The sequence below is a fragment of the Strigops habroptila genome, chromosome 9 (genome assembly GCF_004027225.2).
Source record: "Strigops habroptila isolate Jane chromosome 9, bStrHab1.2.pri, whole genome shotgun sequence".
Lineage (NCBI taxonomy): Eukaryota > Metazoa > Chordata > Aves > Psittaciformes > Psittacidae > Strigops > Strigops habroptila.
In genome coordinates, this window is record NC_044285.2 from 26,052,441 (window position 1) to 26,078,447 (window position 26,007).

The window sequence follows — 26,007 nt, forward strand, 5'->3', positions numbered from 1 at the left end:
GATCAGTTCCCTAATCACACGTTTGTCCCAGAACAAGAAGGAGGCTGTCTATGTGGGGATGGGAAGGTTGGCTGAGGCTGTTTTTATTTAAGCAACAGCTCTGAACTTCACTGTTACTCAACCATCTCTGCAGTCACTTGTGATTTTAGGGGTGGAAAGACACTAAGAGATGATCTACTTCGTCTGAAGTCATGGTATCTGTATATTATACCTATGCTGGCTGACAGAGGTCTGTCTTAAAAACATCCGGTCAGACATAGCAGACATGACATTACCAGTGAGAACTCCCTGCTTTGGAATCATTTTTGTCAGTTCTAAAAGTGCTGTCTTTAGTATGTCTTTTCTGGGACAAAAATATCAGTTCCATTTGGCTCTAATTCCAGCACTGTATTTAAGTCTGCCTTTGAACCTTTGTCTCACTGGTTAAATTACACGGCTAAGTTCTACACAAATAGTGCAATCTACAGTGCATTGATTTAATAGTAATTCTTGTGATCCAAAAGATTAATTTATTCCAGCTGTAGTGAAGTCTGAATTAGAGGGCAAACTCCCATTCTGCTGAGGCTTGGTTTTTTAGCTTGTCTTGCAACATTACCATGAGCTGCTTGAAACCAGGACCAAAATAATCAAACACTTGTTACATTTCCAAAGTTATGTATTTAAAAACTATTCAGGTACATTCAGATGTATCTTGTTACAGTTCCCACTGTTTCAAGTCTCTCACAAGCTACTGTTACGCAGCGGATCTTTAGAGTATGTAGTTTAACATGAAGAGGGATCAGTGATTCTTAGAGGAATAGTTGTGAAGGTTTGGCTGCATTGCAGTCTCTCCTGTCAGCTGACACCTTGGCATATAAGTTTTGTAACATATTCCTGCTATAAAAAAAATTCCTGTGTAGTTCCAGTATTTTCTTAGGTTTCTTTAAATATTTCTCATTCCTTTGAACTAAGTTCCACCTCAGCAGCAGACTCCTCTGTGTTCATTTCTCACAGGCTTGGCAAATTCTCAGTTATTGGCATAAATGTTTTGTTCAGCTGTTTATGTTGTGCCCCTAGGTGCTTAGGGCTCAGCATGCATCCTGCGTTTGGCAACCAACACAAAGCATTTTAAAGGTCCAAGAGGATGCCTTTATACACACAAGACACTAGACATACAGTCATAAAGTGTGTGAATTTAATTAACAAAGTTATTTTCCAGAACAAACTGCATATATTTCTGCCTGCTTCTACTCATTCATCTAATACTTTGAAAGAACAACGTGTCTCACATCTGAATTCATTACAACAGAAGTTACGATTTGTCTGGAGCAGGAGAATCCCACTTACAGCTCTAATAAAATTTGATGTGACCTTTGAATAACTGCAGCTCCTGGTGTTCATGATGTCCTGACTAACTGCTTCAGGTAATATTTCAGCAGAACAAAAACCCCAGTTTATGAAGACTCAGCATCCCCATTGCTAATGGTCACTGGCAGCTTTGGTAGAACTGTCAAGTAATCAGAAGGAAAAATGCAGTATCTTGGCTGGCAATGAGAACAGACTTCTTTTAAGGTAGTATGTGTAAGCTCTAAAGGTAGGAGTTGTGTGTTAAGTTGCTGTCTGAAATCTATGCAAAACAATATTCCCTGGCTCTTGGTTTGTAGTTAACATGCAACAACTACTTGGGATCATGGAGTTGCCTGCTTTTAGAATGGAAACGGTGCTGTGGTGCTCACCTTCAGACTCCTAGTGCCTAGAGAATGCTTTTTCTTTATCAGCTTTATGCCTGAATAACCCTGTCTGTGATAGGAAGAAAAACATTAGACTAGCACTTCAAAACTAAGTTTGCTGCATTCTTGCTAGTGACTTCTAAGGAAAGAAAGAAAGAATCTAGGAGCTGGAGCTATTCTTATCCAATTTCTTTAGCATTGTCTTCATTATCCATTTATGGGGTAGAAGTTCTGTGGACCTTAAGCAGCTTTCTGAAACATTTTGGATGTGATGCTCTTAAAACATTTGGTTTTGGCTATATTTTACTTCATGGAATTTTAGGAAAGGGTTCTGCTGAATCCTTTCAAAGCATTAATTGCAAAAAAAAAAAAGAAGGAAAGTGCTTTCACAGGGAATATTTTGTCTCAATTCCAGTTTATAAGTAGAATGATGATAAATTATACACCAGATCTTTGGTGGTACTGAATTTGTTTCAACTTTGACTTGCAAAGGTTCCAATTATATCTTTTTTTTTAGGGTTTTGCATCCTTTAAAATGTTTTTCATTGGCATTAGTATCTCTAATTCAGGACTACTTGCTTCTCCTCGAGAGGAGACTGCATAGTGTTGCTGGGGGAAGGATAAGTAGTGCCAGTCCTTTTGAGTGATGGTTAATTTGAACCCTTGGTAATTTGTTAACACGTTTGTAATGTGACTGCACTTGAACATGGGGTACATGGGGTTTGAGCTCATTTTTAGATCAGGGAGCAGCATGTGGTTTTAAGTTGCTCACTCTCTTTGAAAATTGGGTGGGGAGGTGGCTTTGGCTGGGACCTCTCCAGTTCAAAACACTTAAAATGCAGCCAAAGTTACTTGATGCAAACTATGTATTGGATCAAATGCAGTTTTTTCCTGGGTTTTTTTGTCTACTGCTATAAAAGGGAACATAAAATAGTTTAATGTCTTCAGGGGTATGAGAAAGTTAGGAAGAGCCAGGGAGAAAATAACCAGCTTTGCTTTAATAGTTTTTGTGACTAGTTTTTGTTAACAAACCAGTAGTTTCAGTGTATAATCTGAAGTTAGTTTGAGTTGATTAAAAGAAGTATAACTAGTAATGGAAAACAAAATTATTAGAAACATTTACATATGCCCCATATTAAGTCATAGTCAGGTGACTGCAGACTCTGAAGTAATAACATTAATAATTTGTAATGACACTGAATTGATTTATTAACTTCATAAAGTCTGAGTTTTCTGCTCCGGTTCATAATTGTGCAATTGGGGAAAAACAATTTGCTTAAGTAGGTCAGAGCATAAATATGAACAGTCTTATGTTGTGTGTATATATATATATTGTTTGTGTTAAATGTTACAAGTTATGTTGTTTTAATAACGTAGAATACGTTGAAACTTGGTTGCTTTTGACATGAGACCAAAAGTTTATCTGAAGGTCCAGTCCTTGCTCCGGATGGTTGAAGGAGCATGTGTACTGTCTTGGAAGATTAAGCATTATTTTGATAAGAGGAGTTAAGTCTCCATGTCTGCATTCCAGAATTCAAAATCCACTTTCTCATAACTTTTCACCGAGTTTTTGGAAATGTGCTGAATGCTCCAAAGGTTTCAATCAAAATGAGGGTTCCCGATTTTAAGAAAGCAAATAGTGACCCATTTAGGGAGAAAGGCCTCAACCCACACTGACTTCTAATGGCCATGTGGAATGCAGTAACTCAAGTATTAATTTATTTCTTCTTCCCCCTTTACAAAAGCTGGTCACAACAGGAGATAGATGAAGTATAAAAAAGATGGAGGGAGGACAGAAATGGAGGAGGAGATTGAAGGGGGGAAAGAGGAAGGGAAGCAAAGGATAAAAATACATGAAATGCAGAAATGAGCACAGTGGACAGAAGAATGAATTTGCATAGTGAGTTCAGAGTGTGGTGGAGGCAGGGGTACCACTTCTTTATAACACTAGTTGTCTTTTAAATTTGTTTATACCAATGGTATTTAGCACTGAGGAAACATGAGTGCGCTACTGCTTCCTGTAAGGAGCTGCGTAGAGATGGGCTTCTGTGGCTTCTCCATCCCTGCCTTTCTGATGCTGGATGCGTATGGGTTGGAGGGCTCCCGGGCTTGGTGAGAGATGGGAGCTGGTGAGTCCAAACTCACACCTGCTTTTCATCACCTTTACCTTGATTACTCTCAGCAGCGCCTCTTACTGATGTATTTCTCTTCTGGTTGTTGAATAAATCATGATTTTCTTTTTGGTCAGTTATTCCCATTCTGTAATACCTTGTCACATCTCAAATGGGTGTGAGGCGGGTCATGCCGATCAGAGGGGTGTTATGTGCTTGTGGCTTTGTTACAAAACAATGTACAGATCAACAATTCATGATCTAGTAGTTAATAAAAGCCAGAATGAGCTAGGCTGAGTGCAGAGCCATCCTATCTGCTTTCACAGGTATGGTCCTGTGCTGCTCAGATAAGTGTGCTTGCCTGGAAGGAGCTGAGGGATGTCTGTCTTCGGACTGCATTGCTCCCACTAGACCTGTGCTGAGAGGCTGGTAAACACCATTAATGGAAAGAATATGTGTGAAAAAATAAGCCTTTTGAAAAGAAGAAAAGCTGGTTATTTATTGTCTTCAGTGATTTTTGGTGTTGAAGTAGAGATATTTGGTTGGCTGGTTTTGAGGAGCATGTTGGTATGTTTACCTTGCTGGTCAGGACTTGGATAGGATTAGCAGAAGTTTACAAGATAGAAGGCTAAACCGACTAGTCAGAGGTAAATATGGAAGAGCGGGGGATCATGGTGTGCATGATCACAGAAAGTACTGTGATGATACCTGGTGAGGAGCCTTGGCATCACCACTGCTGTGCTTTGAGGAGGATGTAACTCCTTGTCCCATTCTGGTAGTTCCTTTTTACATCCTTAGCTTTTACTATTTGAGACTAGCAGACTTGCTCTACTCAGCATTCAGAGGAGGATGTAAAAAAATCTCTCCTTGCCCCAATGCTCTTTCGCTTCTACAGTCTTATGGAGGAGCTATGAATTTTCTGATTTTACTTCTCCTTGCTTTTTTCTTCCTCATGTCTACTCTCAAATTGTGTTCTCCTCTCCTGCTTTTGTGTGGGTGACGGCTTTGTGCCACTGTTCTCCATCATTGCAAAGAGTATTTTAAATTTGAAATGACTAATAGTTTCCCTGTTGCATGCCTGATTCTGACAAGAAATAGTAAACATTAAGGCTGTGTAAACGCTGCTGTTGCTAAGATCCATGGCCAAGGTGCTGGAACAACCTTGTGATATTGCACTGGCTAATACTTGGGTCATGCTTGGAAAGCTGTCTCCACAGCTGTATGGGCTAGAAATATTCGTAAGGTTTGATCTTTATTTATTTTTCAATTAAAACCCCTCAAACTTCAGTAAAAAATAAAGCCAGATCTATACCTTTTCTGGCCTAACTGCATAGGATCTGTGTTGGATCCTCACTTAATGTCTTGGAAATACAAATGGCTTTAGTGGCTGAACTACAGCCCGAGGGATTGATGTTCTGAAGACAACTCAATTCTAAATGACTTAATTTAAGTTAATGATTTAGCAGCTCTCCAGATGTATAAACCTGATATCTGCTCGCTGAAATATAAACCAGCTTGATGAACTTGGAATTTGTGGTGGACAAGGACTGCAGTTGGAACGTTGTTGAAGCATTGTAATTGGAAGCAGTATGAGCTGATGAACCGGTACGTCCTCTGGGTTGGTGTGTGCCTACTCAGCTGTGTGTCTGACCATGACAAATCAGTCCCTCATACAAACTCAATTTATACCTAGTTGAAGTTGTCGTCATGGGCATTTGGGGAAGAAACATTCCATTTCAGAGGAAAATTCAATTGTCTCACCCTAAACCAAGATAGATAGACTTACAGATACATCCTTAACCCTGAGCAATGAAGGGAGTAATTAGATGGCCTGTGAGGAAGGTGCCATCCTGAGGAATTTCCAGGTGCCCTGTGGTGCTGCAGACCAAGTGCTCTGAGGTTGCCACCTGTATCTCTGGGGAGGATGCTCTGATTTTGAAGGAGGTTTCCTGAAGGTGCAGTTAGGTCACGCTGCAAGTCCTTATGTTCGCTTTCAAACGCGCTTGTGGGCTGGCAACATTAAAAACTGTCTGGAGTATAGAGGTGGGTAACACCTGCTTTGTCCTGAGCTGTGATTCTCTGCTTTTTTGGAATGTAACTTTTACCCTCAATTTTGTTTCTCTGAGGCAGTGTAAATATTCAGCTCTTTTTTTAGTGCTGCTAAATAAGCCTACATAACTAACGTGTGTGATTGCTTGAGTGGTTCTGGAGTTTGTTACATGTAAATATTTATTTCAGCAAAGTGAACAGCAAACTTACAAACATATGTCATAGAAATTCGATTTGTTTCATGGAATTGATGGATTGTCTCGTGACAGTTGGAGAGAGAAGGTGCAAAAGAAGGACTTTGTCAATACAGAGTAGTGTCTGAGTGTGCAATTTAGGCATCCCTAAAAGTCGTCGTTCCCGCCCCTCTTTAAAAATTGCTTCTTTTACCTTCTCTCTTCTGGAATCCTGCCTGTATTGCCTCGGCTCATCTAATACAGTATACAAGAGCAGCACCACTGGTCCTGCAGCTGGGTGAGCACCCACATCATCTGGCTGGTTTTGTGACTATATGTCTATTTTTCCAATGACTTTTAATAGCTTGAGTGCAATCTTAGTTAAGGTGTTGCAGGTTCACTTTAGAAGATGACCTGCCCATAAGCAGTCCTCTTATTTTTAGCCCCGATTATGCCTTTGTTTGAACTAGATTTTCTTAAAATAGTAGCTGCTTTCTGACCTCCCTTAAGATTAGCTGCTTAGATAAGCAGAACTTGCTAATGAATTCACACCTAGCAGCTCAGGTTTTGATTGTGAGGCTCATCTCTACGGCACATAATGATTCCTGGAAAACCACCAAATACAGGAAGTCTGTTATGTGGGTAAAGAATGAAATCTCAAAGTGTTTCTGAAATCCAGTAGATGGAAGAGTTCCTCATTCGATCATTTAGTCCTGATAATGACTGAAAAGATATGTTGTGCCCTCAGAAGTATTTAATAACTTTTTCAGTAGCTATATAGTATTTTAAATTAAAAAATTACAGAGCTGCAGCTTCTGAAGCCAGACCGTGGGGATTGTTTTGGATCATCATGTATTGACAATAATGAACCTTCTTCATTGACTAAATGCATTGAAGGAGTAATGCAATATAGGCTGGTTTTAAGGATCTCAGCATATTTCCCACAAGGAAGAAGGATGTTATCACAGAATAAATTTCCTGTGGGTTGTTTTGATGTGCTCAGTCTTTATGAATTTTGCTAGATGAAGTCATTATCCTGCCAAGTTGGGGAGGTTTTGTGTATGTGTGTAATTGGACACAAGCAGGGTAATGGATTTCAGACACTTTACTCAGTAGCTAATTCTTCTTTGGATTGTGTAAATGTAGCCAGGCAAGTAGTGCTTTTGTAATGCATGTCAAAATATGTGTTAAGTGGCACTGTAGTGGAAAAAACAGCTTTTTGTTTGCACCTAGCCCCTAAAGGCTCTTTATACTGGCTTTCAGAATAGGAAAAACATATCATCCTTGGGCTTCTCTTAATTTTTGCTTCAGAGCCCACTTTGAACTTTGGATAAGCTGCTGAATAAACTGGCTGCTATTCTTGATTCAGAAAATGCTTATGCACTCAAGGAAATGTTGAATAGCACCTTGAACCTCACTGAAGCAATAAATGGATCAATGTTCTTCTGATCTTTAGAATATGGTTAATGTTACATATCTCACTTTCTCTACTCGCTCCTGTAATACTGCTACATAGAAGGAAACCTACAGAAGTGCCAGATGAATGTGTTTTTCCTCAGATGTTTTTTCCCAATCCCGGAGGGTTGTAAAGACAATTGTCTCTCCCACAGTTTAACAGATAGTTTCATGTGTGAATTATCCCTTTGTTCTCTTGCATTGCATCAGGCAAAATCAGAAAAGGAGTCTGCAGTAAACATCAGGAGGCCATTTGGTCTCTTCTCTTGTTAAAGGGTGGAATCAAATGTATTTACAGTATGCCTGACAGTGGCCTGTGTTTGGAGGCCTTGGAGGATGCTGATGGTGGCAGCTGTCCCAGCATTCCTGTTTCTTACTGTTAGGATTTCTTAAATTGAACATTTGACAGTTTGGGTTTCTTAGCATCGTCTGGTACCAGATGTTCCCCATGGTGTCCGAGTTAAGAAGCTGGCCAACAATTTCCTTGTATTTCTCATCAAAAATGATAGTTGGTTTTCCTTTATGGGCATTAATATTTATATGTCATATTGCAAATTTATTGTCTTCCTTGTGCCTCTTTTTCTTGTGTTTTGCTGTTTTTCTGTCTGCCTTTTCAATAACCTGGTTTATTTCCAGTTTCTCCAGGTGAATCTGTTACAGTTGGTCTGTTTTGCACTTGTGCCTGTTCCTTTGAGGAAATTTCCTTTCCTGTTCTTCCTTTTCTTGCTTCTCTTGTCTTCCAGAAAATCTTATTAATTGTCTACATTTATCAAATTCTGCCTTTATAAATGGGGAAGGGGGGAGAAGCATTTCCATTCCTCCTTATTCCTCTTTAGAGGTTCATGAACTCTTGTCTTGACTTTCCTGTGTCTTACCAGTTTTTTTCGGGACTATATCTGGTAAGGTAGAATGTCCTCACACCACGCTGGGTGCTTCTGTGACTGTTGCAGAGAGGTACTTGCCAGGTTTTGTTGTTGTTGTTGTTGTTGTCCAGCTCCATAACATCACCCATCAAGGTTCCCCTTTCATCATCAATCGGATACTTTCAACATATCTGCCCCCCTCCTGTGCCTCGGAGCATGTGTACAGGTGCCCTTTGATAAAGCTATCAGCATAGGTGTTCCCGCCTCCTTTATTACTAAGCTGTATTCTCTGATATTGAGTAATGTGAATTAGCTCACTGAGTTGTGACACCCGGGAATGCCACAGCCTGGAGTATAACAAAGTTTAGAGTGCATCAGTTAGCAGGGAGGCTGCTTGCTGTGATTCTAAGGCTGGCATAGCTGGTGCGAGGGATCGCAGTGCATGGTTCTAATGATAAACTTGAACTTCTCTTTCGTCAGATGCTTCTAGTTTGAGACAGTAGTACATGAGGGTTTAGCATGATCCCAACGCAATAAAATAGAGTAAGCTTTATGTTAAGAAATATAAATGTTAAAATTTCTAGAACGTGGGAACAATAGCTTGTTCCCTTGTGTGAAACAGAAAGGAAAACACTGCCATTGCAACTTTGCTTGTTTCGAGTGCTTTCAGGGCGTGCTGCAGTTGGAAATCCTCGGAGCTGGGCTGGAAGCCTCTGGTCTTACAAAGGGATGAGTGTGCTGACTTTTCAAAGTGTCTGATCCGACAGCCCTGGGTATCAAGTAACATTAGAACTGTAGAGACTTTCTTCCCTTCTTTGGTTATAAAAGATGGTAGTTTAAATAACTATAATTAAAATGTCTGTTTAAATATTATTTTACCTCTCTGTTCATCAAGTTTAATCCTTTTCGCTTCAAAGTCCTACAAGGTTTTTATTACTTGGAAGTCTTCCAAGTGAAACTAAAGAAGTTCTCACTTACTTTTCATAAAAGTGGAGAAGTATTCTTGATCTGTCACCCTTCCTTTTCCCTATACCCACCTTCCTCCCTTTTCTTCCTTATCCATAACAAAGAAACTTTTCGTACTGCTTCTGCTGGTACCAGAAGACGACCAGTGTATTCACACTTCCTGCCTTCTCCCCCACAACTTCAAGAACCCCTTCCTATTTTTATTAAATGTACTGGTGAATACAAGACAGCTTGTATCCAGTGCTGCTTTATATTAAACGAGAGTATTTTTAACAGTGCTTTCTACATGATGTCAGTGTAAGTTAGTGGCATGCTGACTCTCACTCTGATAGCTGAGCCATTGCTAAAATACCTTGCACACTTTTGCTTTCAGTCTAAATATTTGCAGTAACATATAGCAAGCAGGGCAGTATTTGGTTTAGGTGCTTTTGATTGTAAAGCATTAATAAGAAATATGCTCAGGGCACTGGTAACCGTGGTGTACAAGAGAATTGTTCGATACTTTCTTTCCATGTTTATATAGGTTTATTCCTTCTGACCTTCGTAGGAAGTGCTTCAGTTCTCCAGAAGTTGTAACAGATTAATGGTCAAGTGAAGCACAGGGCTGTCCTAGTTTCTTCATTAATGAAAATAGTGTAATAGTAGCTGAAGTGACACATGGGGCAGCACTCTGATCGTGTGACCCGTGCTCCTGTGCTTCAGCCACACATTTTCTGGCTAGCCTTTAAGGTCAGCGTTTAGGGTGTTGGGTACGTGCATGTGTTTCAGTAGCCTGTCAAGGAGACCGGCTATGTGTGTATGCCCCTGTTGATGACAGCAGTTGTATATAAGGAAGCAATAGTAGTTTGAACTCTTAATGTAGTGCAGCTGCCTCTTTAATTCAGTTTTGCAACTGAAAGTAGGGAAAAACAACATATAGGATCAGCTGGTTTTCATGGAGTGGTGCCTGACAACCTCTGTTGCAAATAACTGAAACGGCTGCCTGCTATTTAGATTAGAGCTGGTCAAGCCTTTCAATAAATAGTAAATTAGGCAATGGCTGAATGGAAAGTTTAGTCTTCAGGTCACTCGTGAATTTGCTGCGGCAGCTGTAAATAGTGTTAAAGGGAAATCTTTATTCAGTGTCTGTCTCGCAAACGAATAAAAAAATCACAAAACACAGACCATTATGAAAGAAGAGCGAGATATTTACAGATGCTTATAAAGGTCTCGATTTGATCCCTTCTGCTTCTGTACAGTTTGAAATGTATTCCACCAGCTTTCAGGTAGTGAGTATTTGGGGTGCCGTGCAGCTCTCCTCTTGTAAACAATCAGCAGGGTATGGCAGAGGTGTTTGGCACTATGATGAGAAGCTGAATAACCCATCAGACAAGTAAGTTTCTGAGTCTCTTGGTTCAAGAAGGCTCACTCCTAAGCTTGGAGCTGGTTTGCTTTTTAATAAGATGCTTCACCCTAACATCGAGTGAGAACTACTCGAGGCTGGTTGTTGGAGCCCTCCCGGGGAAGTGCGCAGCACCTGGTTTGCTGAATGTTGTTTTTAAAACAAACAACAAAAAACCACCCCAGCTTTCGTTGTGGATCAAGAGGGAGCCAGAGTCAGAAGGGTGAGTGCACTCCACCCCAGTATGCTCTCCCACTCTTATGGGGTGTGTGGGTTCAGGCTTCTCTAGGCAGAAAGAGGACTCAGATCTCCAGTGTGTGATGCACATCCTTGCTGTCCATCATCGGATAAAAGGGACTCCTCGCATCATATCTGCCTTTTACTGAAGATTTTCTCTTCTGTTGTTCTCTTTGGTGTTCTTTCAAGTGCCTGGAGGTGCAAATTTTCAGTTTAGATCTAACCATGTTGCTCAAACCCCCTCCTTTTTGTACTAAGAAAAACAGCAGATGAAAATAGGGATTTTTTTTCAAGTTGAAAATGTACATATTTACTTAGCTGCTCTTGACATCGATATCTGTGGAGTTTGACACTTAGCCTCAGATCTCAGATTTGCAGTTCTGTTAGATGGCAAGTTTATTTGTGGGTTATTGGCTATAAAACACAAGAAAAGCATTGTGGGCTTGGAGCAAAGAGGCAAGCAGCTGAAACCAAGGATACCAATAAAAAGCAAAAGAATGTCACTAGGAAAAACCAAATTCTTTTCTCTGCATAGCTTGTCTAGGTTCTTTGAGCAGGTTTTCTATTGTCTTGTTTAGTGTAAGGCTAGAAATGCTCTGTAAAGGTTTGAAAGGCAGACTTGCGCTTTATATTAGGCTGTGAGAATTAACCCTGAAGTGTAGCAGTCAGTGTTTCTGGTTCAGAGATGGAAGCACCAACTGAGGTGTGAGACCCTCTTCCAATTCTGTGTACAGTTCTAGACACTGACATGCAAGAAGGCAAATTCAAACTGGGAAGAGGTGTAGAGAAGAACTGTGATGGTAAGAATGGGAAGATCCTCATTGAGAGGAAAGTGAATGGACACAACCCACTTAGCTCAGCAAAGTGAGGTCTGAAGAGGCATATGAATTCCTTCTATAAATACAGTGGTGAATAATAACCAGGAAGGGACGAGAACTATTTAAACTAAAGGACAATGTTGGCACAAGAACAGCTAGGTACAAGCCGACTGGGAAAACATTTCGGCAGGAAATCACAATGTTTCCAGAGGTTCTGAACCTCAGTGAGGTTTTGAGGCCACCTTCTCATTTTTCATTTTAGGGGTTTTGTTTCCATTATTTCTAGTAAGTTTTAAGATGGAGAATGTGGAACACTTATGAACATTATATGCTGTAATTATTCCTTACGACAGCTGGAGCCCTAAAGGTCCCTTTCAGCCTTATTTCTTGAATCTTGAGAGTTAGAATCCTCTTGGGTCACTGACTGCTCTGAACCCTTGGTCCGTGTTACACTTTGAAGACATCTGTGATGGTAATTAAGAGAAGTAATTCTGTTCAGTAGGCATATATCTTCTTTGTAGATATGCTGATACCTTTAGTGACTCCTGGGGAATAGGGAGGCAATGTGTGGGAATAGAGAAGTTGAAAGGCTGGAAAAGCATCTTTAGTCAGATTTTGGGATGTATTTTTTGCATGTGTGGCTACCAGCGGTGTTCATCTACCCAACAAACAAAGGTTTAAATTTACTCCCAACAGTACATTTATACTACTGCTACTATGAGTACCAAAAAATGTGTATAACCTTTACTTTTTCTGTTGGTACTCACTGACAAGGACCTTCAAAGCATATGCAAATGTTTCAGTAATCTGTTTGACATTCAGTGATGGTCTCTGGGTGTTTTCTTCTATTGTCCTTTTAAAGTAGCAGTAACAATGCATCCTAGAAGGAATTCTGTTCTGACAAGAAAGTAAATGCGTATATGTTTCCCTGAATTACAGCCCTCCACTAAGTGTATTACAGCTAATAAATCTCATAATCCAAAGATAAAGGTCAAGAGAATAATCCTAAAGCCCAATTTGAATCTTATTCAGGCTTGTTTCTGTGCAAGGGGAGAGAGTGTCGTCAGTACCACTGCAATCTAACAGTTTTGTTGATACCATTTAGGGGAACCTTTCTTGAAAACACTTGTGAAATGCCACTTGTTGATTGAATGGAGACTGGTGTAATAACCTGCATTCTACTAACTGTTAGGTAATAGTCCCTTCCGGCTTTATGCTCTTCAGCTTTTGTCAAACAACATAAAAAAAGGGGGAGGAAAGGGGGAATAGAAATAAAAGGAAATCCAAATCCAAAAGAAAGATATGACTTCAGCTTCCTCTTCTATTCATCACCATTGAAAGAAGGGAACTTGTCCAGCTTAAGTAAGGAGGAAGTTGCTCTACCAGCAGGCGATAACAGCAGGGTTTGAAAGTTAGGAGAGGGCTCGATGCTGCTGCTTTGGTGCTGTACAGCCCCGGAGGCATATCCTTCTCTGCCATCACATGATGAGTATCTTGTGCTATGGCAGACAAAGAGCATAGGATAGAAGCAGAAAAGGAATATACCCCCAGTACGGTTACATCCAACTCTGTTACACTGTGCAGCGATTCATGCAGTGGTGCAGTGACTGATCTGCTCATACGATAAAGCTCTTAGCCTTTAATGTATTTTAAGAATCTCAGCATAGCTAGAAAGGGAGTTTCTGCTTCACAAAACCTGCAGATTCAGCTTGCAGACTCTTTTTTCCTGATCCTTCAGATGAGGAGTGAGACAAGACATAGTTACCAGAGGTTGTCTTGCAGTGTAGCATTGTTGATCTTGCAGTGCGCTGTTGTAAATCTGCTCGTTATTTGCAGCACATAGTAGTGACAGAAGAGTCTGAGTTTTTTGATGCAGCCAACTTGACTGTGAATTTTTGGCTGTACCTGTGCTTCTGGATCTGCTCCCTCCTTAAAGGCACATGTAATTATGTTTGCTTTGTAATTCCCTGCTTCTCAGACGCTAGCCTTACCTCATGTTAGACTTCTTGATCTTCACAGCAATGGCTGTGGACTGTACAATAAGGACACTGTGTAGGAAACAGCTCTAAAGAAAAAGATGAATCCATTATGGTGGTTTGTACACGTGTATAATGCTGAAGAGCAGTACCTGCCCCAGCAAATACCTTTGCAGAGAAACCAGTCGTGCATCCCTGAGTGTGCCTGTGGTGGTCGGAGGTGCTCTAATGTCAGAGGTGCATCTTGTTCCTTCAGTGCAGGGTGGCTGTATTCTTTGTCTCAGAAATGATACCTATTTGTGCCTGAATGGCCTATGACTTTCCACAAAAACTAACACCAGGTTTACTTGAGGATTTAAGGGGGAGGTGCTCTGCAGCTGTGGAGGGCAGGGTGGGGATGCTTGTTCGGCAGGAATGTGAACCTGTTTGTGATCAAGAATGCTCTGTGTCAAGCTAACTGAAGTGCCTTTTAAAAAATTATTATCATTATTTTTTAAAGCCTAACAGTAGGGAAGCACATCTTGTTTGTGTAATGCACTTTGATTTGTCTCCTTCCTGGAAAAAGAGTACATTTTCTGTGCTTTTCTTCTCTGTACATCCCTGTTCATCTCAGGATTAGGAATCTGTTAGAGAGGACTGGGAATGCAGGGGCCATGTGCACTCCCTTGGGAAATTCAAGTCTGTGTGTGTTGCTGTTGCTGGGGTATTGGTGCAATGCTCTAGAACTGCAAGCAAAGCTTTGGTCCCAAGAAGTTGTGTGGTTTGTGTCTTTCTTGTTAACTTGGTGTAGATGGGTCCAAAGTTGTTTGGTAGTAGAAGTGTTTCTTTGTAACTGTCACACTCATATGATTGAGACATGTTCAACTTCCTAGAGATTTTGCTCCACTTCTGGTAATTTTTGAGATTCTTAAATACCAACTTTGGATTCATGGAGGAAATATCCTTTCCTCAGGCAGTTCTTTAAGTTCGGAGAGTGTTCCTGAACTTTCTTATCTTCCAAGGATTTCTGGCAGTCGTTGCCAGCAGCGTTGAGGACCAAAGTGTTTGTGTTCATGTGGAGGGGTGGCTTGTGACAGGGGCATTTTTCCCTTCTATAAAGGGTTCCTTATGTATAGATGTGTAAGGTGAGGCTTTTCCCATTCACAGGAGAAGCTTGATGGTAACAGTGAGAGACACTAAGCATGTCATGTCTGTTACCAAGCACTTTCATTGTGCCCATTAACTATTCCAGTAATCTTATTTTCTATATTATATCATATAAGCAACATTTCTACAACAGTCAAAAGAATTCAAAGGATGTTTCCACCTACTGTGGCCCTGCTGAGATACAGTCACTTGAGTGATCTGCCCCCCATTGCCCACAATGGAAGAGTGCTGTTGCCAAAATTTCACTCCAGCTGTCAGTATTGCTTCTGTGATCATGTCTCTCTTTCTCTTCCCTGAACAGCCCACTGTTTGTAACGTGGAAGATTGGTCGAGATAAACGATTGCGTGGATGCATAGGTACTTTTTCTGCCATGAACCTGCATTCAGGACTCAGGGAGTACACGCTTACTAGGTAAGACTTTGTTTTCCGTAGCCTTGACTTAACTATTTAAGTAGTCTACTGAGGAGATGCTAGGTGTGCTTTGGTTTGTTTTGGGTTTTGTGGCTGTGTCCCTGTACTGATCAAGGAAAACCTTTATCTCCTTTGGATGCTAAGTGTATGGCCTGGTTATTTGACTAGTGGTGTCATGAGACTATGGTTTCAGTTAAAAACCATAACTTGAGCCTTTTTTCTTTTGTTTGGTCTGGAAACCTCTCCAGTAGTTTATTGTAACTGATATTAGAGTATTTTTTCCAGTGTTCAGACACATTTTAACCTTAATAGTTAATGTCAGGGCAGAAGACCAGAAAGTCAGGTTTGGGGATTATCCTATTCACACTTCTAAAACAGCAGGTATTCTCACCTCTTCTCCATCAGGTGCTTCCAATCAGCTGCAGTTAATTTAATGCTACAAATTTCCATTACATGTTACTCTTCAGATACATCCCAGCCCCTGAGTGGGAAGCTTCTGGATGAGGGAGGTAAGTGATGATAATCCTTCACTCCCTGGCAGCATAATCCTTCATTTTTTGATCTACACCTAAATTCATTCACCTTAATATTGTTCCATTTCCTTTGCATAGAGTGAAAACTAATAAGTTTATCACTAGAGCTAGTAGCAAGCTTTCTACTTATTTTTTTCTAAGAGTTTTCTTAAGTTTATTTTCTAAAGAATCAATGGAATTTTGTTCCACTGAGTTACAATAGCCTGTTTATAGTGCTTTAGAATAGAAACTACATTCTGGCATGTGTAGACCTCTAAAATTGTCATCACTTAAAATAATTGGTGCCTCCAGATCTCCTTAGATTTGGGGCTTTCCTCCATTGCAGGATCTTCCTGTTTGCTGTTACAATGCCTTGTCAATCCCAATATTAAGTAATATTAAAAGGGGACATGTTCTTTCTTACATGTCTCCCTAGTTTGTTGCAAACTGAAGTTCATTTCATGCTTCTCTGCTCAGCTTGAAGAAATCAACTGCTCATCTCCCAGAGTCCTATAGACTTCTGAAAGACTTATTATTGTGTTGGCTTTATTTATTATGTGGTCAGGGATGTTTCTGGTTGTGTTCTTTAAAGAATCAGCAATCAAACTGGTCAGCGAGAAGCAGCTTATAATGAAATTCAAAGCAATTTCTCTGTTGAAGGTTAAGAGCCCTAAAATCTTAACCATTAGTGAGCGAGACTGGAGGGAAGAACAGCCTGTCCCCTGCGCTGGAGAGTGTTCCATTTAAGTGTCTACTTCACAGTGCCTGATTGAGAACAGTGAGCTTGTACAGAAAATTACCCCCTAGGACTAGGAAGAAGGTGATAGCCAAGAAGGCAGTCTTTGTTGCTTACAGATTTGTCCATTCTTCCAAATCAAATAGGGCTGCACTCTTGGCACACCTTTAAAAATGCTTACAAGATCCCTGTTACTGCATTTTAACTCTGAAAGCTGAAGTCAAAGTACATGAAAAGTGATGCAAATTAAAGGGAATTGAAATATCTCGAGTGGAGTATTTAAATGATGACCACATGCTGTGGAAGTTTATTCTAGGCTATTCAGAGGATAGTTCAGTAATTTTCAAGATGAGAGAAATGAAACTATATACCAGCCTACTTTTCAAAAATCTTTGTGAGATCATAAGTTGTTTTACACTAATACTATATTTAGTGGCATGTTGGGTTTTGTTGCCTTTTATGGGGAACCTTTTTTCATGTCTGTGGCATCAGAAATGTTTCCTGTTTTTAAAACAAACCAAAAAGCCAAACAAACTGTGGCTGTGACCACTGAAATGTGAAGTTTGTATCTGAATGTAAGAAAAAGTTGTTCTCTTCTATCAATCATGATTTAAAAAAAGAAAGGGAGGGTTACCTGCAATCATTTTCCTTCCTGATGTTGGTCTCTTCAACTACAGAGCTTCCAGAGGAGAGCATTTGAGGAATAACCTTTGAAACACCTATGAACTTTCAGAGTTTGGAGCTCCATGGGCCTCCCCAGGAGGGATCAGAAAGTAGGACATTATAGCTTGATCCAGCAGGATGTGGGCAATAGGCTCATGCAGAAGATAGGACAATTCCTGAAAGAGAGAGAGAAAATAAAAGGCTTCTTCAGGGAAGGCAGAAGTTAATCAACAAAATACATCTAATGAGAATGGTCTGTCTACTTCAGAAAGTGGAATTTGCCCAAACTTTCCAGTTGAGGATACAGGCAGATATTTTTCTGACTTTATTTTACTTTGACACTGGGAGGCCCTTGGGTTAGTCTGAGGACAGAGCATGGATAAACAGAACCAAGCTGTTTGTCTAGTTCATTCTTATCTCTTTCAGCACCTGTGGAATTGCAGCCCAATGTTCAGTGAGTAAAATGGTACAGCAGAACAGCTGCTCTCACACACCCTGGTGCTCAGTGATCAAATATCCTCCATTTCCTTCACACAGGATTTCATTACAAATATGCTGAGTAGTGCTTAGGAGCACGAGAAGTTTAGTTTTCCTTAATTCTAGTAGCGATCTCTAGTTGTATATTGTATGCAGTGTGTGGTGTGTACAGCTCTATCTGCATGCAGTAGTGTAGTTTCTTTCTAGTAGCATAATGATAGTCCATCTAGGAATCTGAAGTGAACAATTTCTGTCTTGGCACACCTGTATCCCCCACTTAAAGCATCTTTTTGGGGTCTGTAAACGAAATGGTGGTGATATGTGACCAAGTGAGTTTCTCTTCCCCATTTTGAGCTCTGTAGGCTGTTCTGCTGGTATTGCCAGTATGTTCTAAACAGGAAATTTATGTAGAATGATTCATCATTAATTGGATGCATCTGCCTAAATTGTGAGGAGGGATGAGAATACCCGGAGTTAAAAATGCTAGTACTGTATCCTAATAAAATCTATGTGTTAGAATTTGACGTTCTCTGCAGTTTTATCACTGAAATACAGGGGAGAGGAAGTGTGTTATTAAAATCTTCTGCAGAACTTTATGGGAAAGATAGATTCAGATTTAGTGATTTTTATATAATTTTTACTAGGAGATTAGTTGGATAAAAACCCTAACCTTGTCTAAAATGTTTTACAGTGTTGAATATTGTATATTAAGACCTGAGAAGTTTCTCATGGGCAAAATAGTCCTTTAGACTGTGTAAATTGAATGTCCCACCTGAACATGTGAAAATAAACCAATCCAGATCATGAAAAATACCTTGTGTTTTACAGCTCCTTCAAGAAAATAGACTGAACTTGGAAGCAGGTTACCACAGAGTTTCATACCAGGTTGATAAATTACTTTTTCACGTATTCTGTTCAGTACTAGGACTTAGATTTTTCGGCATTGAAGTTTTAAACTCCTGCTCTCTTGCACTTGAGATAATGGATGAAATGCTTTCATTTATTGTTTCTTAGTTTAGTTTTTCTACCCATGTCATATAAGTTGAAGTCGTATGTTATGCCTAGTGGATGTAACAAATATAGGAGTATAAATTAAGTTTTATCTCTGGTTTATCCTGTCAAGGCTAGAATATTTATCTGGGGAAGGAAATAGTAGGGAAGAGGCAGATAAAGGGCGACATTATATGACAGAGCCTTCTGTCATTGAAGAAAGCAGTGAAGAAAAATTAGAGGGCTCCAAGCCTTAAGTGGATTAGCATAATGGCTGAAAACTGGATTTCAATTCTAAACTAATCTGTATCCCACTCTCCTTAACCAGCATAGGCCTGTCCCTACGGACTGTATGATGTCACCAGTCTCTTGTTGTGTGTTCTTCTGAACCACTCACCCGAGAAGCATGGCTCCTGTCAGACATTCAGCCTGCATGTGGTTAATCAAGAAGACAAAACAGGGGGAAGCTTGGGATGAGAAGCACATGAGTGAAGGAAGTGAAACCTGCAACCCAGCTTTCTCGTAACTGAAGTTGGGTGTAGTTTCCATATGAGCATTTGGCTACTGGTGGCATCAACTACTGCTCTAGATTTGTCTGCATTTTCAAGATTCTCAGTCCATGTTGCTGCCACATCACCTGCCTGCTCTCTGTGAAAAACACTGGCCCTTTCCTCCTGCTCCACACAGTGAAGTTAAGCACCCAACTGCAAGGCTACAGGCTGGCAAAGCGGTGAAATTAAAAAATACTGAGTGTCTGACACATTAATATTGATGTTGGACTGATTTACTTAAGGCTAGAGGCAAGTGTTTGTGCAGACAGAGCAGCTTCCCTCTTGTATTTAGCTGAGGTTACTACTCTGTTTAATTCCTGTTTCTTTTTACTAATCATAGGCTCGTTCAACCTTCCCTGTAATCAGCCCCTCCAACTCAGTGCAAGCTTCCCAAAGCCTTTCCTGTGGGTTGCTGTGGTTTAGATAGTCATTGCTGCTGAGCCAGGGCAAAGCACACTCGTGTCTGACTGCAATTCTTGAACTGCAGAGTGGAGGGAATTATACATGGTTTTGACATTTGTCGTGACCTTCACTGTTCACAGAAGTCATGGTCAGAATTAATTCCTGCTGATAATACTTTGTGGGTTGTCTTAGTTTGTGGCTTTGATTTATAGTAGACCACTGCTTTTTTATTCTATTACTGCTCTGTCTGGGGGCCACCAATGCAGAATGTCTGATAATTGTGGGATGGAGCTTACACTGTCACTCCCAAAATTAAGCTCTGCAGAGAGCAGTGTCACCTCTTGACAGCCTGGACTCACCATATGTAGACAGTATCTACATATAGATATATATGTATTTATGGTGGTGACCTCCAGAGGTGGTGTTAATAATCTTAGACCCCCTTTTGTTTTCCCGAATGCTCCTGGTAAAATATAAAATTCAGGTATTAGCACCTTAATTTTCAACTGATGACTGATTACCTTTAATGAAATCAGGGCAAAATTACTCTGACATACAGGTATTTTGTAGAGGCTCATGTGTTTTGCCTGCCATGACATCTGTACAGAGATGAGACTTCACTGAAACTTGGAACTGTTCTAAATTTCATCTAAGCTGAAAAAAGCTTGTTCCTGAACTATTGCAGACATCAATTTAACAAATAGCATCACTTTAATTTGGCTAAATCCTCCAATCTGTTCCAGTGGAATATAATTGTTTAGTAGTAAAAGGGATTGTGATGTAAACTCACAGTACCAGAAACTCTAAATGAAATATACAAATGTGATTTTATTGAGCCAGGCTCAGTTACTCTGCATGAGTCGATTCAGTAAGTAGGTCTGTAATGATTTTGTGCACGCAGGGAACTGCTGCTCAGCAGAACTGGCTACTGGCTTTTCTCAAAGGGCAGAGCTACGCACCAGACTGGCTCTAGAAGTGGAGGAAAATCCAAACTTCTGCTTTAAGGATGGGTTAAATGCTTCTCCTTAGTTCATTATGAAATCAAAATGAAACCATGTTGTTTAGGAGGGAGCAGGAGCATGCCCTAGTGAGTATGTGGTTCTTGCAGATTATGTGTGTTGGGGATGCAGTAATTCTGCCTTCATGTTTTCTTTTTCTTATTAAAACCAGTTAATTACCTGTTTTGTAGTTGTTCTATTTTTCCTGAGAAAAGCATTGCTAGACCCGTGGACCTAACGGTAGGTGATGCCTGTTTCCTTAGCAACACTTCCTGAAAGAAAGCAAAGGAAAACACTACAGATGGAAGCACAGTCCTTAGATTATTATCTTTATGAAAGGAGGGGCACATGACGAAGCCTTTAAAATAGATCCAGGGTTATCAAATATTAAGAACCATTTTATGGTTTTGCTGGGAAAATTGAATTAGAGAATACGAATTCTTCGATGTGAGGGGATGCATAAACTTACTCTGTGAATTGCCTGTTTATGAAAGGGAACCAGAAATCGAGGAAAATGGAATTCTGGAATTCAAAATGATTACAAAATTGCTATATCTATATAAAGTGGCTCAGTGAGGGTTGGAGGGGGTTTTGCTGAGACTGTCATAAGTCTCAGGTCTCAGTAGAATTTGGTGTAAATAAAGGAATTGATAAAAATACTAATTTCATCAATGTGTTTTTAAAAACATGCATTAAGAGTTGGGAACTTCACAGATATGCTGCTCACAAAATGCATGCTTTGAAAAAGCTACCATCAAGCAACGTAACTTGCATTAGTTGATGTAATTTGTGGCATTTTGAATAAATCAGATATTCCTGAAATGTGATTAAATGCAAATGAGTAACTGGGGACATCCAGCACTTACTCAGACTTTCCAGATGGGTTTCTGGGAGGAGCCATGTCATTTGTGACTCTGGTCTTTCCCACGATGCTCTTGCATTTCATGCTCTTCCCACAGAGTCTCCTTCTATTATGCTGAGAAAACGGTGCACGCCCTGTAAGTTCAAAGGCAGAGCTCTAGTGGAGTTGAAACACTAGTTGGGTTGAAAGTCAGATTTGTTTCTGTCTTTGAATATTACTTGCCATAAGTGTTTGGGAGGGAGGGTGGAGTTGGGGGAACTGGTTGCCCTGGTTTTCCTAGCAAAGCCCTTCGTTGTCATAACTCTTACTTTTCCATTATTTGTATGGATAGTTGTTGATACTCTGTGGTTTTAGTCAACTTTTTCGTTGTTTTGTATGATACTGTTAGAGGGGAACATCTACAAAACATTGCTTAAAACCCTTGTAGAATGGAATTTGCTTTCATTTGAGACTTTTGGTGACTTGTGGATTCCTTAAGCGCTACAACGACATCCTGGGTTACAGGCCAGTGCTGAGAGTACAAGACAGGACTGTGTTCTCCCGCAGCAGAGCAGCGTACATGAAGTGTGTCTCGGAGCACTTGTCTTTTAGAGAAAGGTTTTGTGTGTTTGGAAACTCTTAGCTAGGACAGAGTGGAAGAAGTTGGCATAGAAGTTACCTGCTTCTGAGCAAGCTTCTCTCTGGCTGGTCTCAGCTTAGCAGTAGGTGTTTATTTTTAATATAGAGTAAAGGATTTTTCCGCACAACTTTAGTGCTGAGGTGGGTGGGAGTAGTGGAGAAAACCTCCCACTGCACATAGTGGCCAGTGCTTGTGTGTGCTGAGTATGAGAAGGATGTTAACATAGTTTGTCTCTCACTTCCTAAGACACTGGAAATGGAGGTGCAGCAGTGGTACATCACATACCTCGCCCAGCAGAAATAAACTTAAAGGCTTTGTTTAGCTCGAGGAGCTAATTTTTGGTGAAATCTGCTGGTTTAGTACAAGTCAGCAGGGATTAAGTGAGGTCAAAGGAAAAAGAATTGTCTCTTATGCTTGTAAGCTGTTAAAATCTTTAAACTCTGCAGCTTTGTGTGGGAGGCACTGTGGGAAAGGAGTCTCAATTAAAGTTTGCAGTCTGTCAGCACCTCCTCCATTTAGGTGTTTTCTGATGCTTCCTTTTAAGAAGTATAAAGAAGAAATAGCATGAGCTGGGTGTGGGGGACGAGGCTCCAAGAGCCCTCCTTATCTCTGTTCACTGTAACACAAGATGTTGAAACTTTTGAAATGGAATTTACCACTTTCCATAGACCAGAGTAATGAGAATTAAAAGGCTCTTGTGAACTGTAGCAGAATTTGCTGCTATTTTTAAATAGATACTTGTTTATAGAAATCATTCCTGTTGACACAAGGAGAGAAGTTGTGTCCTTTGCAGAACTGTACAATTGAAATGGTAGAAGAGCTCTTGGAAGAAGAAATAGTGTATCCACCTCTGGTGGGACATAAGCAGCCATATAAAGTGCTGAAGAACGTCTGAAGAGCTCTAAGCCTTAACACCCCTTAAAGTCTGAGCTAGTCCAGAAGTCCTGCAGGCCCCAGCTCTCTGCACTCTTTCAGCTTATGTCATGTATGTATTTGTGAGCATGTGATCTCGGGGGAAAGCTGAGCTGTCCTGAATTTCGTCACTTACAAATGACTGAAGCTTTACTATTCATTTGATGCATAGTAGGAAGGAAGGAATAGATATTTACCTGAAAATAACAGTTAACTTCTTTTTAACATGATTTTACGATACATCAGGTTTAAAAGTACTCCATCTCTGTCTGTTCCCTTTGATTTGTTGATGCACTTTTCAAATTCACCTGTACTCCATAAAAGTGGATGGAGTGCTACGTACACTCCATACAAGCGTGTATTGGTGATAGCCTTTATTTGTGAAACAGAGATTTAATGTCCTTAATTTCTTAGCTATGTAAATGACTGTATTTATACAGTTTACAAAGCTTCTAATGCTGTGGAAGTATGTAAATGAAGAGTTCCCTTAGAAATACTTGATGTAGATCCAAAACCCATTTCTAACCTCACAGATTCCTCCTTGTATGTTTCAAAACTTTTAATTAAAACTTCCCTAAATAACACATAGAGAATAGCTTTTTGACCATAATGGAGAATAACTTCTTATGGCCATGACAGCAGCTTCAGTAGGACTAATAACAGTTCTTAAAGTGATGATATTGGGGGGGTGGGAATGGTGACACGTGCCTGTGTTTTAAACATGCAGGCTACAAAATCTGTCAGCTCACATGCTTAAATTTAGGTTTGCTAATAATACCAGTGCAATGGTATACTGGTATTTTCCTTAGTGCAGATTACTTGTAATAGAGGGTGAATAGTCAGGAGCAGTCTCTCAGCTGGAGGAGTATAGTATGTAAATAACTCCCGCAAGGATTTCGGGAACTTGTACAGATGTTAAGATGTGCCTGAGCACAGCTCCTGAGAACTTCCCCATCTGTCAGAAGCTGCAACCCCAGCTTCATTGAAAAGGGCCTTTGTGATAATGGCAATTACTAACAGCTGTGTAAGTCAGGGTGTGAAATCAGGTAGAGCAAACTTTGGCCAGCAAGGAAATGTGACTTTGCAGAAGTGAATAATGTTACACCTTTTTATTTGTACTGATACTTTCCAGTTGAGTAGATCTTACTTAGTTTTTATTTGGTTTAATTTGACAGGGGAAAAGAAGAAAAGCTCTTGGTTTTTTGAACAGTATAACTTTCTGATACTTCTAGTTCAAGTAATACCACAAACTGAAGCAGGTCCCAAGCTCCCTGTGACATGCAATTAATTCACCATTTTAGATACCAGCCTAATTGCCAGTAACGTTTTCAGTGTTTTATTCAAAATACAATCTGACTCAACTATATGAAGGTTGAAAGAGATTTGAATGTATTAAAAAGTTGTGAGTGCATATGTGTGTTTTTAACGGCTTTGGTCCCTACGAGAGACAATTACAAGAGCTGCTTCTGTTATCTCTAAGCCAGTTCCTACCAGATGCGATTGTTAAAGCCCCACAGACAGCATGTTGGTTTTGCCATGAAGGAAAAGTGCTTGTTAATGCAGTAACACAAAGAAGGGAAAGGGGAAAGAAATGCAGTTTAAAAATAACTGAAAGGTCGCTGCAACCTCAGTCCTCCAGCAGAGCATCACTGCTGCTCACCAGCAATATTTGTACGTGTTCTGTCAAGAAGCTGATGCTGGTGTTGTTTCTGTTCCCAGAAGCTTCTGCACAGTTTGCAAGCTGGTTCGATGGCCCTTTCTCCTCTGTGCTGAGGATGCATTCTGCAGTTTGCTCACTTAGCTACAGAGAGGCTTTTTTTCCTTTGACCTAGACTGCTAATCCCTCATTGCAAAGAGCAGCAGCTGTGCTTTGTCTGTGAAGACCTCTGCGCTGCATGCAGCCTCATTCGGCAGGGCAACCCCTTCTTTGTGTGTTCTGCTTTTTCAATTGCTGAAAGGGTGACTTTCTGTTTCCTTGCTCAGAAAACCCTCGTCAGGTTTGTGGAAGTCTAAATTGCTGGGTTTTTTCCTCCTCAAAAAATGTAGGTTTCCAAGAGCTGTTACATACCATTTCACAAAAGTCTGTTTGACTAAAGTGTTCCTGACATTCAGGAGGTGAAACATTTCTGAGTTGCTTCTAGAAAGGTGATGTAACCTATTTCCATTTAAATATGAAACACTTTAGATGTGTTGAATTATAGCTCTAATGGATATAATTACGGATAGACCATTTTTTGGTGTGTGTCCACACTGTATCCTCATTTAACATTGAATAATTAGGCTTCAGTTGCTCTTGGTGTAATTCCCTCCATTCAACATACCACATTACATAGCAACGTAAGATCTTAGTGGTAGTTGAAAGTGAAGTTAAGACAGGAACAGAAGTGATAGGCGTTTGCTGGATTAGGCTTTACTGCAGTAATGGCAAAACTCCTCCTGCCTTCAAAGGGAAAGGAGTTTTGCCATTTGCTTCAAAGCCTGTAGTTTCTCTAAGAAGATACGATGTAAAATATTAGTCAGCACAAATGTCACATTTCTGTTAATCTCAGTCAAACATTCATGTTTATACTTCCATGGTTTATAACAATCTCTGCTCTGTAGCTGAGCAGAATTTTCGAATGTATGTGATGCTGTGGAGTTAAATGCAGTCTGTGAATGCTGGAGTTGTAGGTTTTGAGGCTATAGGACAAACCTGAACTTTTTGTCTCTTCTTCGTTTCAGAAATCCTTTTTATTCCACTTCAGCTGGTTTTATTTGCCACTCAAAACCTGGTCTGGAGTGGAAAGCATGCACAGAGTACCAGCTAGCAGACTTGGAACTGAATTACTGGTTAGATGAGCTTGCAACAGTTCTGTTCCTTGGGCATCTTGACCTTAGATACAGTGACTTGTGAATGCCCCATCCAGTCCCTTCTGTATGCTGAGTAAGTTGCAGGTGGCACTGAATGTGTCATCCCAAGTAGACAGAATTGTGACAGAGATCTAGAAGT

At 40.3% G+C, this 26,007-nt stretch overlaps 1 protein-coding gene and 1 long non-coding RNA gene across 7 annotated transcripts in view; one reads left to right on the forward strand and one right to left on the reverse strand.

Moving 5' to 3' along the window:
* Window positions 1–26,007, forward strand: part of AMMECR1 (AMMECR nuclear protein 1) — a 75,484-nt gene that overhangs the window by 18,833 nt on the left and 30,644 nt on the right. For all 4 annotated transcript variants that reach the window (XR_003993305.1, XM_030498359.1, XM_030498358.1 and 1 more), the window contains exon 2: window positions 15,186–15,296. Coding sequence is in view for 3 of the 4 variants with exons in the window: in XM_030498359.1 (XP_030354219.1) it covers window positions 15,186–15,296 (111 nt within the window). In the remaining variant the exon portion in view is untranslated. The remainder of the gene's footprint in view (window positions 1–15,185; window positions 15,297–26,007) is intronic.
* The window catches only part of LOC115613204, a 66,473-nt gene that overhangs the window by 17,451 nt on the left and 23,015 nt on the right, over window positions 1–26,007 (reverse strand). For all 3 annotated transcript variants that reach the window (XR_003993306.1, XR_003993308.1, XR_003993307.1), the window contains exons 3-5: window positions 21,492–21,621; window positions 20,806–20,897; window positions 17,179–17,383 (exon numbers count right to left, since the gene is read on the reverse strand). This is a non-coding gene — a long non-coding RNA (uncharacterized LOC115613204). The remainder of the gene's footprint in view (window positions 1–17,178; window positions 17,384–20,805; window positions 20,898–21,491; window positions 21,622–26,007) is intronic.